This window comes from Lepisosteus oculatus, chromosome 3 (genome assembly GCF_040954835.1).
Source record: "Lepisosteus oculatus isolate fLepOcu1 chromosome 3, fLepOcu1.hap2, whole genome shotgun sequence".
Classification (NCBI taxonomy): Eukaryota; Metazoa; Chordata; class Actinopteri; order Semionotiformes; family Lepisosteidae; genus Lepisosteus; species Lepisosteus oculatus.
In genome coordinates this window covers 66557163-66575178 of record NC_090698.1, presented here as the reverse complement: position 1 = coordinate 66575178, position 18016 = coordinate 66557163, and the positions used below count along the sequence as shown (strand labels likewise).

The 18016-nt window shown below is 44.7% G+C and overlaps 2 protein-coding genes across 4 annotated transcripts; both read right to left on the bottom strand.

Annotated features, from left to right (window-relative positions):
- Nucleotides 1–217: 217 nt before the first annotated feature.
- Nucleotides 218–2524, bottom strand: LOC107079154 (ankyrin repeat domain-containing protein SOWAHB). Its single transcript, XM_069187660.1, has 2 exons — nucleotides 2194–2524; nucleotides 218–1545 (listed from the first exon to the last, which is right to left on the bottom strand). Exons 1-2 carry the CDS (start codon nucleotides 2522–2524, stop codon nucleotides 218–220), a joined length of 1659 nt encoding a protein of 552 aa, XP_069043761.1.
- A 2049-nt stretch (nucleotides 2525–4573) lies between these two features.
- ccni (cyclin I) lies at nucleotides 4574–16573 on the bottom strand. Of its 3 annotated transcripts, none has more exons than XM_069187388.1 (7): nucleotides 16189–16486; nucleotides 14303–14459; nucleotides 12651–12785; nucleotides 10322–10396; nucleotides 7396–7536; nucleotides 6408–6638; nucleotides 4574–5993 (listed from the first exon to the last, which is right to left on the bottom strand). In XM_069187388.1, the coding sequence occupies exons 2-7, from the start codon at nucleotides 14414–14416 to the stop codon at nucleotides 5553–5555; spliced, it is 1137 nt and encodes a 378-aa protein (XP_069043489.1). In that variant the 5' UTR covers nucleotides 14417–14459; nucleotides 16189–16486; the 3' UTR covers nucleotides 4574–5552. The 3 variants fall into 3 exon arrangements, with proteins under 3 accessions (XP_069043489.1, XP_069043490.1, XP_069043491.1); XM_069187389.1 differs by lacking the exon at nucleotides 16189–16486 and adding an exon at nucleotides 15002–15266; XM_069187390.1 differs by lacking the exon at nucleotides 6408–6638 and having other exon boundaries at nucleotides 16189–16573.
- Nucleotides 16574–18016: the final 1443 nt, after the last annotated feature.

The following is an 18016-nucleotide window of genomic DNA, read 5'->3' as shown; positions in this document are numbered from 1 at the left end:
GATACACACTCACACCAGGCCAGTTTTCCCAGAAGCCAATTAACCTAGCAGTATGCTTTTGGTCTGTGGGAAGAAACTGGAGCACCTGAAGGAAACCTGTATGAAAATGAGAAGAACATGCAAACTCCACACAGAAACCGAACCCAAGGCCCCAGGATTGCACGGCGGCCGTGCTTATGGAAGATCCTACAACCAAAATACAGAATGTGGACCAATTTTAGACAGCTGACTCAGAAATAGTCGGAGCTGCCTGTAGCTTGGAGAATTTCTTGTGAAACACCGCAAACGAGCTGTGTCTCTTCACCGCTGCGGTTGGTAAAGCTGGTCTGTCGGGGACGAACTGCTGGGCTGTACTGGGCAGGTACTGGTTCTGTGGAGCTCCAAGCAGCTGGAGGAGATCTGCAGGTCCGGTGCGGGCTAGGTAATGCCAGGGCCTCTTGCCGCCGGTGTCTCTCAGACTGGGGTTGGCTTTGAACTTGTGCACAAGGACGCGGATCAGCTTCTTGTGACCATGAATGGCAGCAATGTGCAAGGGGGTGTAACCACAGCTGGACTTCACGTTCACATCTAGCTCCAGCCCTGCCTTACTCACACCGTACCACAGGGTATTGAGCACCTGGTGGTCCCCGTGCTTGGCTATCCAGTGCAGCACTGTGTACCCGGAAACGAAGTCCTTCTTGCCGAGCAGGCTGGGCTGCTCCCTGAATAAGCTGTATATCTCAGTCCAGGTACCGGCGGCCGCCTTCACCAGCCAGTCGTGTTCTCTGGAGTCCAGGGGCACCGGCGTGCTCCGGTATCGGTACGCGCCCTCCTGCGCCGCCACCGGTCTGGCTCGGGAGGCGTCCCCCTGGGAGATCTCTCTGTAGCTCTGCGCGCGCGCTCTCGGAGCGAGAGCTGGACCGAGGCCCAGGGAGGAGGACAGCAGGAGAAGCCTGCTGTGCTTACCTGAGGTTTCCTCACCGGAGAAAGACCAGTCTAAATCGGCGCCCATGCTGCGGCACTTTCTGCTCCTGAGTCTGTCCTTCTCTTTCCTGTTGCCTGCCCGCAGGGGCACCAGAGGCCCAGATTCTCCTCCAAGAGGGGGTGCCCATGTGTCCTGGCTTGGAAAGTTGCCCATCAAGCCGTGCCAGTCGTCAACTTTTCTCTCTGCGCGCTGGAGCATATCCAAGACTTTGCTCTGCCTGGTACGAGCAAGGCCCTTTGAATTGAGACCATCGATACTCCCCCACTCATCTCCCGGCAACCTTTGAGGGCTCTCTGCGTCCTCCGCGCAGGCGTAGGTGGGCTGAAGAAGATTCCCGTGACTGGCCGACAGCCCACTCTGGCTGCACAATGCTGATGTTTTAGCAGAGGGTCTTATGGGGGCTTCCGGTGGCAAAGCATAGTGCAGAGGACGCAAACTGATCTGCTCCTCCTCCCCACTGTTCGCAGAGGGCTTGCACCAGATGCTGCTGGAGGCCTGAAGGTCTCCTGGGCTAGACAGATGGGATGTGCTGTGTGCTGTCGCTTGGGTGGCAATCAGGCCATTTTGAGCTGCAGGGAAGGCTGATACACAAGGGGAAGAACCTGAAATTCGGGGATTTGCTGAGAGTCTGGAATGCGAGGACCATAAAGAACGGGCAGAGTCTAAAGCTCTGTGACCCACCCTTTCATTGCAGTGTCTTTGTGGATTATTCTCAATAAAATCCGCATTTCCAAGGGCCTTGTTCCGATTGCACGGGTGAGCTGGGTGGCTGAAGAACTTCCTCTCACAGTCTTTGGACTCCTGGCTGTGTTTACTCTCGGCTGCTTCTGACTGGCGGGTTTTAGCGCAGCAAATATTTTCATTTGTGCCCCCGTCAAATGCGGGTTGCTTTGAGCGGATAGGGGCTGCTGGGCGCTCTGCCTTGGGTACGCTCACCTTTGCAGCCCTGAAGCTCTTCTTACTGTAATCTGCCAACGGTGGTTTGATGCTAACCGGAGACGACTGAGAAATGCAGCGGCTTTTAATTACGTCGGTTTTCGAGGACGGTGTTTTTTCTGTAGTATACAGAACGGGAGATTCTCCTGAGACTCTGGGATTAGCAACCGCAACCTTATTGCTAAGAAAGGCTGCTGAGCACAGGGTTGAATCCTCGTTTAGCGCGTCTAAAACGCCAGGCTTTTCGCTGGCATTCCGTTTCGCTCTGCTATCTGATGGTTTAAAACTCTGACCTTTCTCGGGTTTTCTGTTCAGGTCCCGCCTGTTTGTAAAAGTCTCTCCCAACCCAGAGTCTTCCGTTTCTCCTGAAGACGAAACCGCGGAGCTGAAGTCTGGAATCAGGTCTCTGTATTTTCTTTTCAAGGCAACGGACGACACTCCGCCTTCGTTCTTCACCACGGCCACGGAGTTCACAAACCTCTTAAACAGATCCCTGTTCTGCGCCTGCTTTTCGGGATCCCGGAGAAATGCATGGAAGTGTCTAAGCAGATCCGCGTTTTTTACCTTTCCTCCCCGGCGACAGAGAAAATCCAAAACTGAAGCTTGACTAAATTCTGTTGCCATTCCTCCAGGCTAAATGGAGAAGAAAAGCTTTTACTCTTAACTCCCGGTTTTGGTTACGCGGAACGTGTGTTACTGTACAAAAGTTTCGAGCGCTCCCAAGTGAAACTCCTCCCTCAGACGATCACTGACCCCACCTGTGACTGCATACCTGAGTGTTGATTGACAAGCTCGGCGGACAGAAAAATAAACCGAATTTTATAGCAAGTATCGGATTCGAATTTCCTAAACTATGCCAAAAATAGATACTTGGCTTTTTAATACAATTTTTAAACACATTTTTGAAGAGAGGGTGGCGTCATTCATTTGTATGGGCCTCAGTTTGTGAAATGAAAGAGTGCGTTGACCCCACAGTTCACTAGACCACCACACTTTTTCCTATGGGAACACGTGAAATCTGTGGTTTATAGCTCAGTAATGAAGGAAAACACTCAGAATCCACACACTCAGGGTTTTGCGTCTTACGCAACATTGAAATAAAAACAACAACAACAACATTTTGGCAAGTATTAAAGTGTATGGATGTTAATGGCAACCAAATGAATAATAATTAAAAGATGGTATTTAATTTCCACTGCTGGTCAAGACGTCTGATTCACCCTGTATAAAATGCATATTCCCTTACTTTGCAAAATCAAAGGCTAAGGCTGTTTTAATTTGGACTCTTCCTTTAGCTAGAAATGCTCTCTGACATGGCACGTTCTGTGAAGTGCACATGCCAAGCTTTTGAAAAGTTACTTATAATTTTCATAAATCCGTGATAAGGGCTCTGAACCCCTAACGAGGAGATCAAGGGGTGAAATCACATTGTGCCAGCGATCCCAGCAACATACAGTAAATGGGTACCAAAATCTAGGTAAAAATATCATTTTGAAAGTTGCTTGGGCTGAAAGCCATCAGCCAAATAGCAATACAGTTGTAATGATGTTGAAGGCCAAGAATGGTCGTAAAAGATGGACACACCCAGCACTCGGTGCTTCAAGGTGTGTGCACGACTGTCAACAGCTGACTTTTATAAACCCATATACGTATGGCCAAGAACAAAAGCTTCCAAAAGTTTAGCTGGAATTAGCCACCAATGCTAAATTATGAGTGAAGAAAATACAAATCAATTTATGTCGTGACATGACCTTGAGTATTGAGCTCTTGTCTTCCTCAGCAGCAGCAGAGCAGCAAGATGTCTGAGGAACAGACTTTCCCAGGCTTCCCGAAGAGCCTAGCTACTGCCAAACGTTCCAGTCGAAGCGACTGCCCTGCTACATGTGATATACAAAGCATGTGACGGACTCATTTAGAGATTAACAAATTCCCTTTCAGTTCTTTTTTTTTTCTTAATCCCACCTCCACCCCAACTTTGGAGGACTTTTTTCCCCTCACTTTCTCATTTTTGTTCTTATCAGACAAAACAATTCTTACATTCACACACACAAATTTAATCCATAAACTTCCTTCAAAGAATTCATTCAAAAACATCCTACTAATATTCTTAACATCCAGTGCCATCCAAGTGTCTCTAATGGGCCCCAAACATTCCTACACTCAAGTTTCCCCTGTAAATTATATGAAATGACTTGATACAGTCTTATCATCCATTCTTCATACAGTCCTGTACTGTCCACTCATTTTTGCAGTATTGATTTTTTAGCAATAATACAGAGTCTAGAAAGTATTTTTATATTGAATTGCTGCATTAACCTTTGATAAATCACCAAGGAAACATGCAATGGGAGTAAGTGGAATTGAGATACTTAGGTACCTGAGAGCTTTCCCCACTGTGGAGGACCAGGATGACTGTATGTGCTGACAATACCAGAATAAGTGTAATAGTGATCCTTTATGTGTGTTACATTGTGAATACATCCCTGTATTATCCCACTTCAATTTTTCTGAGGTATAATAGTCCGTTTAAAATTTTGTACTGAAGCAGTTTATGTATGGCTCTAAATGGATAACTAGCATTATGCCACACAGTATCCCCGTCAAAATTCCCTTTCAGTTCTTAAAACTTTAACCAACCCCCAGGTGAAAAACGTGCAACAGGACAAGGGAAAATGGTGGAGACTTGTGTTTTATTTTTAAGTGCCAGGTCTTCAGCAGTACAGAGGCGGTTATCACATTCAGGCTTCGAAAAGAGCCCTCTGCAAAAATAGCAAGGTTGCAATTAATGAAGAACAAAGGAAAGGTGAAAAATTAAGCAGATTTTGTAAAGAAAAACTTTTTTTTCTATTTTCCGCAAAGGAAACGTTTTTTAAATTACTTTTTAAAGAGAGAATCTGCTCTACGACTGCCCCGTAAAAATTCATTGATTAACGTTTACATCTTGAGTGTGAAAATGATCTTAATGCTTTCTTATTTGTGATAGGAATTCTCTGCAACCACTTATTCCTTAAAAAAACCCTGTGATTAAAAATAGTATTTATGACTGTGTGACAAACTTGCCGAACAGAAAAAGGTGAGGAAATTACTCCCACTATTCTCAAATTTGACAAAATTTGTGCGACTGTCTCAGCCTGGGTCTGAATCTTCCCGGAGCAGTTTAGAAACAATGTACAAATACCTTACAGTACAGACATTCTCGATCTAATTTTACGAAAGCACATTTTCCGGTTAATTGTGAAACAAGACACCAATCACAACACTCAAGGTGATGAAAAAGGATTCGGCGAGAACCAAAAAGTGATTTCAAGCAGTGTAACTTTTAGGAATATTCTTCAAAGATCAGAGGTAATCGTGATGGCAAAACAACCACTTAACACGAATCTCGAGAACAGATAAAACAACATTAAAGAGTGGGGGGAAAAAAGTAAATCTACTTTTTTTTTTAGAACTTTTCTTTTATAATTTTTTTGGATTTTTCTTTTTTTTTTTTTAGCTGTGCTCAACAAAGGGTTATGAATCAGCAGCAAACGGGTTATTTTTCTTTATTTTTCCTCCGGCTCAATCCGGTGTAGCCTGGTGGGATACCGCCCCTGACTGCTGTTGGCCCGCCAGCCCTCGGCCGCGATGACGGACGGCGGCCGCGCCCTTTCCGCTACGCGACGCTGACCGGCCGCAGGGGGGGGCAGGGGGAGGGGCTGCCCTCCGGCCACGCCGCCGCGGCGCCGCAGACCAGCCCCCCGCCCTCCGCGCCGGCCCCCTCCGGAGCGCTGTCCTCGTTGTAGAGGCGCTTGATCCCGTCGTAGAACTCGTCCACCTCCATCTCCTCCACCTTGCGCTTGGCGGAGGCCGGCTTCCAGCCCGGCCGGATCAGCGGGCGAGGGCGGGTCGGGGCGCCTTCGGGCCGGCTGGTGCTCCTGGGGTCCCGCGGGGCCGGGGGGGGCGGCTGGCGCCAAGGGATGCCCCGGGCGCAGGGCGCCAGGCTGTGCTTCTGGGGTTGGTAGATGTACACAGTGTTGGGAGGCGTGGGAGCCTGGTGTGGAGAGAGGCGACGTGCCACCAGCTCTCGACAGCGGATCAGCTGGGAGCTATCCATCTGGCCAAAAAAAAAAAGAGAAAAGACGGACGACTAGTAAAAGGGTCTGAGTGGAACAGCGACTGGTTTTCATTTCTCGTTACGTTCTCCTCGCGTTCAACAGCGGGAGGGGCGCAGATGTATCAGCCCGAGTCTATCTGGGAAACCACGAGGTGGATTAGCGCGACGAAAACACGATCCGATTTTGACGCCCTGCTCAAATTAGAATTCAATTCTTATACATGTCCAATAAAACGCCTTTCCGCTCACTTTTTCTACTTCGGACATGGGTTACTTTCCAAATCTTATCATGAACTAAGAGTGCCATCTTCGCGTCTTGCCGGCTGCTGAAGATTCGCTACCGAATTCCGATCAGGCAATGGCTGGGCCCAGACAAGACAGAATAAAGCCTTAAAGGCGAGCGCTGACTGTTACCTGGAGCTTCTTCAGCAGGTCGGCGGTGAGAGCGAACCAATCAGGACAGCACTTCTCCAGTTCTAAGGTGACCATAGCCAGCGCCAGGGTGGAGCCCTTAAACTGCAGCAGTGTGTGGTCAGCCAGGCAGTGGTGGAGCTGCCGTGTGAGGAGATACACATGCTGAGAGGGGTTCATTCCCGGCACGATGGCAGAGATCTGGGACCTGCTGGACAGCACCATCGCGTGGAACTAAAGCAATGAAGAATAGACGTCCACATGAGTCATGGTACCCGTCTGTGCAGGACTGCACAACAAGAGGCAGGACTTGGGTAACCAGTCCACCTTGAAGCTTTTTAGCTAATAAAACGTCATTTTCAGAAGGGTGAGAAAAACCTAAAGTTCACAAACTGATGAAAACATGCTTACAATTACAACTGAGCTGACCGTTGTCCTTGAGCTGACCCTGACTGAGTGAAATTCAATATAAACAGAACTCCCAACTGGCAGAATACATCTTGTGAGGCTCTGTAACTGTGAATATAAGGTACGCCAAGAAATCGGGCATCCGCTGAATGGACTGTACTATTTAGCTTTGATCAGCTTTCGAACTACCACTTTAAAAGGTAGCCGTTATTGCCTGGTTATTATTACCAGATGACTTCATTACCAACATGGGAGGGGTTGACAGGTTTAAAACAAAGTGATGCACAGTGTGGAGAAGCAATATTATATGAACAAAGGTTTGTTCTTATTTACAATGCTGTACAGAGAGGTTCTCCTTTCAATATACACGACTGCTATCGACTTTCCAGAACAAAAAAGGGGAAAAAACCTGAATGGGAAAGTGAAAACGTTTCTGCTTGTTGACCGGTTCTCTCAACCGGTACCACCCCTCCTTCTCCCTCCGAACTTGAGCCGTTCGGTTTTTACAAACGTCCAAGCTGGGCGCGCTTGGCTTCGCCTGCCAGTCGCTCCGGTGAAGAGGAAGCCAGCCGGGCGCACTCACGATATGAAGGAAATCCAGCGGCGTGGCAGTGTGCAGGTCCCAGCTCAGCTTATCCAGGACGATCCTCTCCATTCGCAGGATCTCGGACGGAGAGCAGCCGCAGCAGCTGTTCTTGGCCAAGTGCCGCAGGGCTGGGATCCTCTGTGGACAGACGGACGGGGCTCAGACTGCATCGCCACTGTGAAGCCCACTGTGCCAACTGGCAAACCAGCCTCTCGTGAGCTGTACGTTCTGTTTTGAGAAGCTTAGTCCTCAGCTGGCTTTCCTGTGGCACGGCGGTACCTAACCACAGATCTGGACAGATGAGCTCCGACTCTACTCCTCAAATGAGATATCGATTTTTCAAAAGTGTGCTCAGAATTGTTTTTGTTACCAAAAAAAAACAACTCCTGCATATTTTAGGCTTTTGTAACTTTTTTGATTTGTAAATATTTTACTTTAATTCTCAGTACGGACTCCAGGCCTAAATGTTGCAGCGCTTTGATACTCCAAACTACTTTACCTTCGCTTGCACTACTTTCCTTTTGATTTATCCTATTGTACACTAGTCTGTGTAAATAAATGCCACTGTGCTCTGCGACAGCTCATTGTGAGGGGCTCGTTGAATCTTAACTCCTGTAAGAGGCTAACAGCAGCTCGTGATGGTGAGATTACTGAATCAGAGGTGGTTATTGTAATATCGCTGCGTCCACTGAGGATTTCCTTTCACACGATGTCAGATGACATTTTCCTATACAAGATTTACAGTCTGTTGTTAAAACTTCATTTAACAACGCTGTTCATATGTCAAAAACAAACAATACAAACCATGAAACAAAAATACCTGCTTGTTAGGTAAATACTCCTTACGATAAGTAGCTGGTTGGTACAAGCAGTAAGCAAGTTTCAACTAGCCAAGGCTGGACTGTAATGTGTTCTGAGCTGCGGGCGCTACAGGTTTTTTTTCCGGCTTTCAATCTCAATGTCTTTCAACGTTCCCTCAATTACATCACCACATTGAAGAGGCTCAGGCAGAGAGAGCATGGAGGCTGTCCAGGTCAATGCGAGTCAATGAAAACAAGCAGGAATTTTCTTTTTCACTCCACACAATGTGCAGAAATGTCACGGGTCACGCTGATGACTTTCATTGCAATGCAATGTCATTTCAAACGTCCTGTGATTATTCAGGCACTGTACAGCACGATTTGATTTTTTAGACGCTGCTTAGCATTAGCTGAAGCACATCTGTCCCGAATTTGGTGCGATACTTTCCCTACGCTCAAGTTGAAGTGGACAATGCACGAGAAACAAAAAGATAATAATGGCTTTATCAGGTGAAAGCATTTTTTTTTGCTTTAGGAAGAGGCGTTTCTCCTTCCTCTTGCCTCAGAAAGATCTAAGCAAAACTGGTGTTGCACAATATGAGCATGTACTTGTCCGATCACCAGAGGGAGTCAAAGGTTAAAAAAAGCACAGCTCTGGATTCCTTAGGCAGACTCCCCACCACACCGAGCAAACAGACACCACCTTGAAATGTGCTCATTTATCACAACTGGCAGATAAAAGTGAAAGTAACAAGAAGGTCGTTAGGGGCATCCTAGCAATCTCCAGGAGTGTGAGGGGCTCTCGACTCCCGCTGCACGAACAATTTTCAGATTTTATTTACACTCACGACACAGTACTCAACTAATCTCGGCAAGTCGTTTTGGATGAAAGCATCAGCCAGCCAAATGGAAAAGGAAAAGGGACCGTGCAGATTGCATGCCACTGTGAAACAGGGCGAAGGCAGAAGCCGAGACGGGAGGGCACGGAGGTTCTGGTGCACATGAACAGGGGCTCCAGGCATGCATCTCGCCCCCGTGTGCTAGCCCGTGACCAGACAGATGGTGGAGAAGGGACAGAGCAGCAGGGTATCGATGCAATACAGCGCACCTTATGTCACACATGGCCACCTAGTCCACTGCCTTGCCCTCTTATTAAAAGCGTCTAACTTGAAAGAAGAACAAAAACACGCTTCCTCATGTGTACAATAGACCGGAACAAAATCTAAAAACAGAAAAATGCTAAACATCTCACATCAGCATTTAGAACACGTGGGCATATACTATCACTATCAGTCACTATCTTTACTGACAAGTGCCTGGGATGACTGTCCGATTACTTGCACAAATTATTGTTATGTTGGTGGACCAGTAGGTCGCACTCCTAACTATCCGAATTTCCAAACACACAAGTAGTGACTAGGGACACTGCAGTGTAGGCACTGTCTTTCAGAGGAGACATTAAACTACTTGGGCATCAGAACTGCACGGGACTATTTGTAATATTCCACAAAGGGATCATACAGCCTGTCCTTCCTCAAGTTCCATATTAATTCATCAATCATTTTCCCCATTTTTCCCCAGGGTCTGATGTAAAGCAGGGCTGCTATAACATTCCACATTTATAAAGCCAGTCATTCAACCACTGTTATACTTTGCAGTTTACAACACCATCCTCCAGAATTCATACCACATCTAAGAGCTGCTTAAGGAAGGTATGTCTTAGAACACAGTTACCTTCTAAAAAGGCTCAAAGGATTTCACAAACTGCAAAAATCTTTATAGCTTTCATATCAGTGTATTCGCTGTACCATTCCCCACTGCACGCACAGCATTCGAAAAGGGTATCTTCATTTCACTTGGGGTATACAGAAAAAAAATGAAAGAAGAATGAAGAGCCAGGCTTAAGTCTCAGTAGGGTGGGAGTCAGGGAGAGACTTAGAAACTATATAATACTAATGGCTGCAGACGTGGTTTTCCCTAAGATGCCAGCTCCCCGGGAAGCACATAAGAAGGGTTTGTGGTCCTAGCACTGATCCTTGCGGTACTCCACTGATTCCATCACACCACAATGACATCCGTCTAATTACATCAATTAGAGGTCCAGCTCTTCTGGGCGTCCTTACCTCATCCTCCTCGGTGGTTTTGGCAGCCAAGAAGTAGCAGGAGATGGCAATGCAGCGCAGGTACTTCGGACGGGCCTAGGGGAAAGAAGGAACACTTGTTACCATCACAGGATAGACAGTTCTTCCAGCAATAACAGGGCACTGCATTTGGAAACAACAGCCCGACTGCCTCGGACATATAATCCAAGGTACAAGCCAGAGAGAGTCAGGCAAGCATTTTCTTTTTAATCAGAAAGAGGAAGTGAAGTAGGGACAAGTATTAAACACTTTGTGAAATACTGCTTGCTAAACAAGACTACTGAAAAGTCAAACTTCTCAGAAGACATTTCTGATGTAAAAGTCAGTCAGTATTACACTCCACAGAAAGAGCAAATCATATTTCAGAAGTGACAAATGAAAACAAAATGAGTGACAAAAGAGCTCTGCTGCAGTCGGTTTGCTCTCTGACCATGCACGGACAGTAGTTTTCCTCCTGAACTCAGCAAAACTACAAACTGACTCAAGGTAATGATGCATCACAAAGCATCCAAACCTTTACTCTGTGCTATTAAGGACACTCTCGAAATTCTTCCGAGACGCTACCCGTCATGAATGGTCAGAACTCGTATTAATGAAATGGCTCCAACAAGAATTCTCCCAAAAACTGCAGTTACAAAGGTGCACAGTGATGTGAAACAGAAAATACACTTCCTTATGATTCTATAGTTTCACATATTGAGATAATATTTGGCCTTCACCTAGTCCAAACAGGAGACACATCTAACCTCCTGTGATGGATACCACACACAAATTTTAATTTATCATTGTTTATTCAATAAAGCAGCCAACATTCAGTAGTCTTGTGTGAAAACGTACGTATGGAACCCCTTGAGGCAGCAGTAACTTGAAGAAAACGTTTCCTGTAAAGAGTTTCAGTCTCTCGCATCACCGGGAAGAATTCTGGCCCACTCCTCCTCACAGACCTGCTTCAGCTCAGCGATGTTGGAGGCCCGCTCTCTTTAGGCCCCGCCACGGCATCTGACAGAGGTTGAGGTCTGGACCTCGACTTGGCCATCCCCAAATCCTCATTCTATTCCTTTTCAGCCATACGGTTATGGACTTACCGGTGTGTTTCGGATTATTCTCCTGTTGCACGATCCACTTTTGGCTAACCCTAGCCGTTAAGACAGATGGTCTCGCGTTTTCCTCAAGAATGTAGAGAGAGGAATTAACGGTGGACTCCATAACTGTGAGGCATCCAGGCTTGCGGCTGCAGGGCAGACCCAAATCACCCCCCCCTCCGGCACCACGCTGGACGGTTTCTGGTCTGAGGTTCTTGTGGCGATACGCAGTGTTTAGTTTTTGCCAAACATGTCATTTTGCATCACAGCCAAACAACTCCACTTTGGTTTCATCTGACCAGAGGACAATTTTTCAGAGTTCAGAGGACAAGGTTCATTTGAGTGCCTTTTTGGGAACCTAAGCCACGCAGCAACATTCTTTTTGGAGAGAAAGGGGTTTTCTCCTGGATACACTTCCATGAAAGTCTTTTCCTATAGGTAGGATCATGAACTCTGACGTTTACTGTATTGACAGAGGCCTGTAGACCCTAACTGTGGTTCTTTGCGACCTCTAGGAGCATCATATGGTGTGATCTTGGGCCGAATTTGCTGGGACGCCCACTCCTGAGTAATTTGGCAATCATTGTAAATTATCTTTCTCACTTTGGAATGATGGTGATGATGGTGATGATGATGAGACCGAGACCATCACAGATATCTTTTGACCTAGGCATAATGCGTTACTACAAACCTGTATGCTCCTGACCAAGTTTCTGAATTTATATAAAGGTGGAAGCACATCCTGATGATCAAATAATTATGTGTGCTTGTTTAGCAGCACCTGATTCTCATTACCTTAATGGACAAGGAAGCAGTACGGATGCATTTACATTTTCACACAAAGCCTTCTGAATGTTGGCTGATTTTTTTAAATAATGACAAAAGTGAAATTTGTGTGTGTTATACGTCACATGAGATTAGATTTGTCAGCTGTTAGAGGACTTGGTGAGGACTAGGTGAAGGTTCGATACAGTATATCTTAACATATAAAACCACAGAATCTGAAGAGGGCATGCTTTCTTTTTCACATCACTCTGCCCACGCACTTTTCCACATTTTATTGTGTTACAATACGAGATCATAACGTATTTAATTGGGATTTTTCCCCCATGGACCAACACAAAACACATTAGAAGGTTAGCCCAGGGGGGAGACTCACTCCTCATTAGCCAAATCATTCCACCCCAGTTGCTTGTGCTTCTTATCAAATTAGAGAAAATGTTACTTACCTTTACGATGGCTAAGAACCGGTCCAAAGTACTGATGCCCAAAGAAAGCGTCCCTGGATAAAGCTGGAGTCGGCGGTGGAGATCAGTCAACCATCGAACTACCTCATCCCGCTGTGCTGGAGAGATATCTGTATCCTGATTGCAAATACAACAAACAGAGGCCACACTGAAGCTGCAGACAACATCCACTCTGTTAGAGAGAACAAGGCTAAATCTCATGATCTTCAATTACTCAAACAACAGCTATACTCAAGACTCTCATACTCGGGTAAAACCGAGCAATTCCAAGTAAGTCACAGAAATCTTTTGTTCTTTTTTTATTACCAACATTTTCCTACTGACTCTGAACTCTCTAGAAGGCAATAATCAAGAACAACTTACAAAGACCCCGGATCTTAAAATAAGCTTAAAGCTTTTTCATTGTGCAATTTCTATGGTAATTTTGATGTCTGACGCAGCCACTAAAAAAGGAAACTATTGTTGGGTCTGTAAGAATTGAAGAGTATTACAGCCAATGGCTCTCAGTGTCACAAAAGCACAAGCTAGATGGTTTACTGCCATGTCACTATAGTGGCCAACTCAAGACTGCAATTATAAAACTACATCTGAAAAGCAAAATCAGATTTTAAACCTGCATTTGTTTACTACAGGCCGGTTAAGGAGTTATTTTCTCAGACAGTGGAAGGCAGACGGAGATCTAGGCGTCATAAGTGCTTAATTAAATTGAAAAACCCACATATGTGCATGTAGGAACTATAGCTTCTCCTCGGCACACAGCTGAAGCGTCGCTTGTCACATTTGGAAAGAGATATTAAAGGCATAATGACTGCAAAACACAGAGTGACTCAGATCAAACAGATTTACTACAATTGAGGAACCACAAACATCAACCTGGAGAAGAAAAGGTATTTTATTCTTTGACACCCTACTTGTAATGCCTGCTCATCCGTTGTAACTCCTGGCTCTCAAGACTGACTGTACCACGGGCGATACTGGAGCCGAAAATGGTCAAATAGTTTGAAACGTCATCGAAATCTGATGCTAACTGCATCTTAAAAACCCAAGATGATCAGATGGGGACTTCTGGAATATTACTACAGTCGAGACAGCGTGATGACATTAATGAGAGCAATCTAGAACTAGTTCAGGCAATTCAAATTTTCTTTGAATCCATGGACATTTTTTTCAGGTTCGATCTGAGCTACAAGACATCCAAACCGAGGGCCTCGGTACATCAGTTTCTGGAACATTGTATACATCATCTAAAATTATTTGCTGTGTGTCACACATGTAGTACTGAATACTGTAACATCCTCATGCACCTCTTAAACCTCTATATTGTAAAGATAAATTAGCTTGATTTTAATTCAAATTACTGACAGCTTGGTTGGAGAATGGATCTGCACTGTATGCATTTGGCTTTGAAATGTCAGGATAAGAGAGAAAAGTAGTTTTCTTTTGTTAAAAAAAAAAGACTCCCGCTTATTCCTTTAAGAATATCAAGTTGCAGTTTTCATCTTTACAATCCACTTTGTAAACAGACAGCAGGGTTTTTTTTCCAATCTAAAGAACATGTGCTAAAGTAACCCACAAATGCACGTCACATGCAAGTCACATTTTTAAATGACCACCCTTCTTTCAGAGCTCCCTACCTGATTGGTGGGATTTTTCGGCACGTAGACCTTCCACATCGCGGCTTCCCTAGAAGTTGCCATTTCCAAAAGGAAAGACAACCTCTGGCTCTCCAGGGGCTCCGAGAACTTCATCGCGCCCCTTGGATTCGCCTGCCTCCCCACTGGATACAGCTACCTGAAAACGCCAGACCCAATCAACACCAGAACGTTAGAAAGGCAAGTCATTCTGCGGTCTGCCTCTGGATAGCACAAACAGCACACAACCAGGCCCCAGGATTGAGCATGTTAAGGAATGCTGTCCCTGTGTGTTGTGACGTTATTTTCCAACCGTCCCCCCCCGACACTAATCTGGGTGTGCAGACAGTATATTGGTTTTGGCATTTTTAAGTTAGTCATCTATTTGAATCACAAGTGCACCATCCCAGTGCCACAGAATTGCACTCTACACTCTTACTCCTTTCTTGGGGCAAAATCAAAATGCAAAACACAGTTTTAAGAACGCAGTTGGTAACGAGACTGTTCATGACACCTGGATTACTTCTGAGTGCAGCGTTGTATAGAAATAGTGTAGTGTATAAGGAAAGTACAGACATTATATATATATATGCTTACTAACATGTACACATGATAGAATATTTCAGTATAAGAAATGAAACCAAAAAAAAAACATACATATGACATAACACATACACATAAACCAGGGCTGCAGAATTCTACCTTGAAGAGCGACGCGTCAACTCATTGCTCTGACTTCAGAGGGAATCTCCCCCAAACGGGAGTTGCTACAGGAACCGAAACTGCTGCAACTCCTCAGAGCTCATGTGAGCTGATCCCTCTCAAGGTGAGGCAACGCTTGTCACTGCTCACGTCGACTGCGTGTCGTGCTGTCTTGCCATGACACCGACTTTGGGTTGACCTCGACACGGTAATTAAGCAGGCGGACAGACACCTCCCTGTGTCATTTAGTTCAAGCAGGTAAGACCTCTTGGCTGAAGGAAACGGGGTTTGGTTGGTTACTAAGCAGCGTCACTCTGGTGACTCTATCGATGCCTTGGTGAGGCGATACGGGGTGTGAGGTGTGCGTCACCCAGGGCGGCAGGTACGGTCATGATGACATTTCTTGTGGTCGTTGCGTGTGCAAGGCTCCAAGGATTGTTAAATTAGGGACCTACAGTACAGTTCACTCCCTCCTTCAGCTGATGGAGCCGTGCTGTCCAGGGGGGAGGGGCTGTACTGCTACAAAGGCAGTCCAGGAAACAGAAATGGCCGGAGACGAGCTGACCAATATCATCCACACAGGACGCGTTAACTGGGCAATGTACTTGAAACCCTGAGGTACATTTGACCTCAAGTGTATTTTGACTTCACACAAGCTCCGAAATGAAAACGAAAATTCGTTTTTTTCCCCCTGCATTGCGTGAACGTCCTCTCTATTTTGTGTTCTAGTTTCAGTGAAACAGAAATTAAACTTGTTTTTTTATTATTAATTTCAATTGTAAACACCCAGCTTCCATTGTATTGGCCAGCCCACGGTACAAATTAAGGAAGACGAGCAGAAAGACGTTTTCACGGCCTCACGATTTTCAACAGAAAAAAAAAAACGTTTTGAAACGAGGAGAATACTACTTGACGATACATTTGAAAGGACTATTCTGAACAAGACGATTATATTCAAATATCTCCTCTAATAGATGGAAAACATATTTCAATGTATAAAGAAAATAACACTATTTTTTATTTCTATGCAACGTAGTTTGACAATTGGGAGTATAAACACTATGCATGACTGAAAACACTGGAATTCGGGCATTTTGCCATTTGAACATCGTAAACTGTCCCTGTGCCGTACTACTAAGGTGATTTAATTACATTTTCTGAAGCTATGTAAATAACAATCGTCTCACCTCCCCTGCAAAGCTGCGAGAGTCACAGTTTGACTTGGCGATCATCCGGTCCGTTAAAGTGAGGCAAAATAAAAGGTAAATGTTATCTTCATTTTTTCACTCGTCCATCTTGTGTGGTTTCTGTGTTGTCTTTGGATCCGGGGAAGAGGGAAGAAAGAGTAATGAAGGGGGGGAAATCCTCCAAAATAGGGTATTTAAAATAAAAAAGGAACGGAATATAGACAAAAGCGTCTACTTCCGAAGGAGGGGACTAAAAGGAAAGAGAAGGGACCTGCCCACTACCTACTCGCTCCTCAATAGGCCATTCACAAGCGTCATTTTAGGAAATCAGCGACGCCTGGTTTTACCGACTGTTAAAAAAAATATATTATTGGTCGTGAGTGCATAATTAAATGAGTTATACGAAATGTGTGGTTTTAAATGCGTCGTTGAGGGGTGACTTGACACAGGACTATTTTCTAAGGCGAAGGCACCTTTTAAAAATGGCCGCATCGTTATGTAATGCGATTTCGTCTCTCTCTCTCTCCCCCTCCCTTTTGAGCGAAGGCTGGTTGTAAACAAGGAGCGGGGGAGAGGAGCAGACCGTAAGAGCCGACGTCCTTTACCAACACCGGCCAATTCTGTCTTTTTTTTTTAATATTGCTTATGGATACAAAAATCTCCTCGATCTCAACTGCCCAACTCTTCCGTCTTTTATTTCCCTTGAGGCATATAATTAAAATAACCCCTGAAGTAGATTAGATGAGTTTACCCTGGGTACGTTTTAAGTGGAAAAGGAGAATTATTACTATTGTTACCGCAATTACTGTATATAGGCAGCTTTAAATAAATTAGAGAAGAAAGTCTCATTTTCAATAACAACCTCACCAAGGGGTCTGCTCCTTGACAACCGAGACCAACAGATGCAATTAAAAACATTAGTCAAAAGAACCTACTTTCAGAGAAGGTACCAATGAAACATACATTTTGTATGTAAGGGGAGAGGAAAACAGAGTGAAGTTCTCAGTGATGAAAGGAACACCAGTTACACCCTTTATTACCAAGCATGAGAACATAACAGCGATTACAAACAAAACAGGCCATTCTGCCCAAGACAACTCATTTGCTAGTTAGTAACTGACTCAGTGATCTCAACCAGCCATTTCTTGAAGAAAGCGGACATATCTGCAATAACCGTAGCGGCAACACCTGTGTCTTAATAAGTAGCCTCTTCTAGCTCAGTGTTTTCCCATTTCACATTTTAGTTCTTATTTTCATGATCTTTTTTCAAAGACCTGTCTACACTAACCATCATCAGCCAGATGTTTGCCCAATCTTGAATTTTATGTGAATCTTTATGAGGTTCAATTGCTATTTCTACACTCCTACTTTGGTATAATCTGTAAACGCAACTAGTTTGCTACAATTCAAGTCTAAATAATTTATATAAATCAGGAAGTGAAGTGATACTAATACAAATCCTCATGACACGCTACTAATTATATAAATCCTTGCACATTATACAACTTTTTATATATAAAGACTTCTAAAAATTGAACACATCACATCATATGATGTGCATCTGTGCAATACTATTGTTGTTTCTTCAATGAGCTCATTTTCAGATTTTGTCATTTTCAGAACCTGAGATCACATTTCTAATTTACAAGTCATCCTTACTATTTGCAAGATGTTGAAATATTGAATTATATGCAAACAACGTGCCATCTGCTTCTACTGCACCTCCAGTCTGAGTACAAGCAAAATGTTTCTTCCCTGATATTACAGTATGTACTACATAACACAGATAACACTATCTCCCTTTTATATTCATCCACACCGTTTAATA

Bases quoted from the DNA above. Each gene is read 5' to 3' on its own strand.
- LOC107079154 (XM_069187660.1), bottom strand. From the start codon at position 2,524: ATGGCAACAGAATTTAGTCAAGCTTCAGTTTTGGATTTTCTCTGTCGC. The intron at 1,546-2,193 runs GTCAGAGTTTTA...CTTGTGTATCAG, and splicing joins GAACAGAAAACCCGAGAAAG to CCTTCCCTGCAGCTCAAAAT.
- ccni (XM_069187388.1), bottom strand. From the start codon at position 14,416: ATGAAGTTCTCGGAGCCCCTGGAGAGCCAGAGGTTGTCTTTCCTTTTG. The intron at 6,639-7,395 runs GTGAGTGCGCCC...TCATTGCTTTAG, and splicing joins CGCTGGATTTCCTTCATATC to TTCCACGCGATGGTGCTGTC. The intron at 5,994-6,407 runs GTAACAGTCAGC...TTTTTTGGCCAG, and splicing joins ACCTGCTGAAGAAGCTCCAG to ATGGATAGCTCCCAGCTGAT.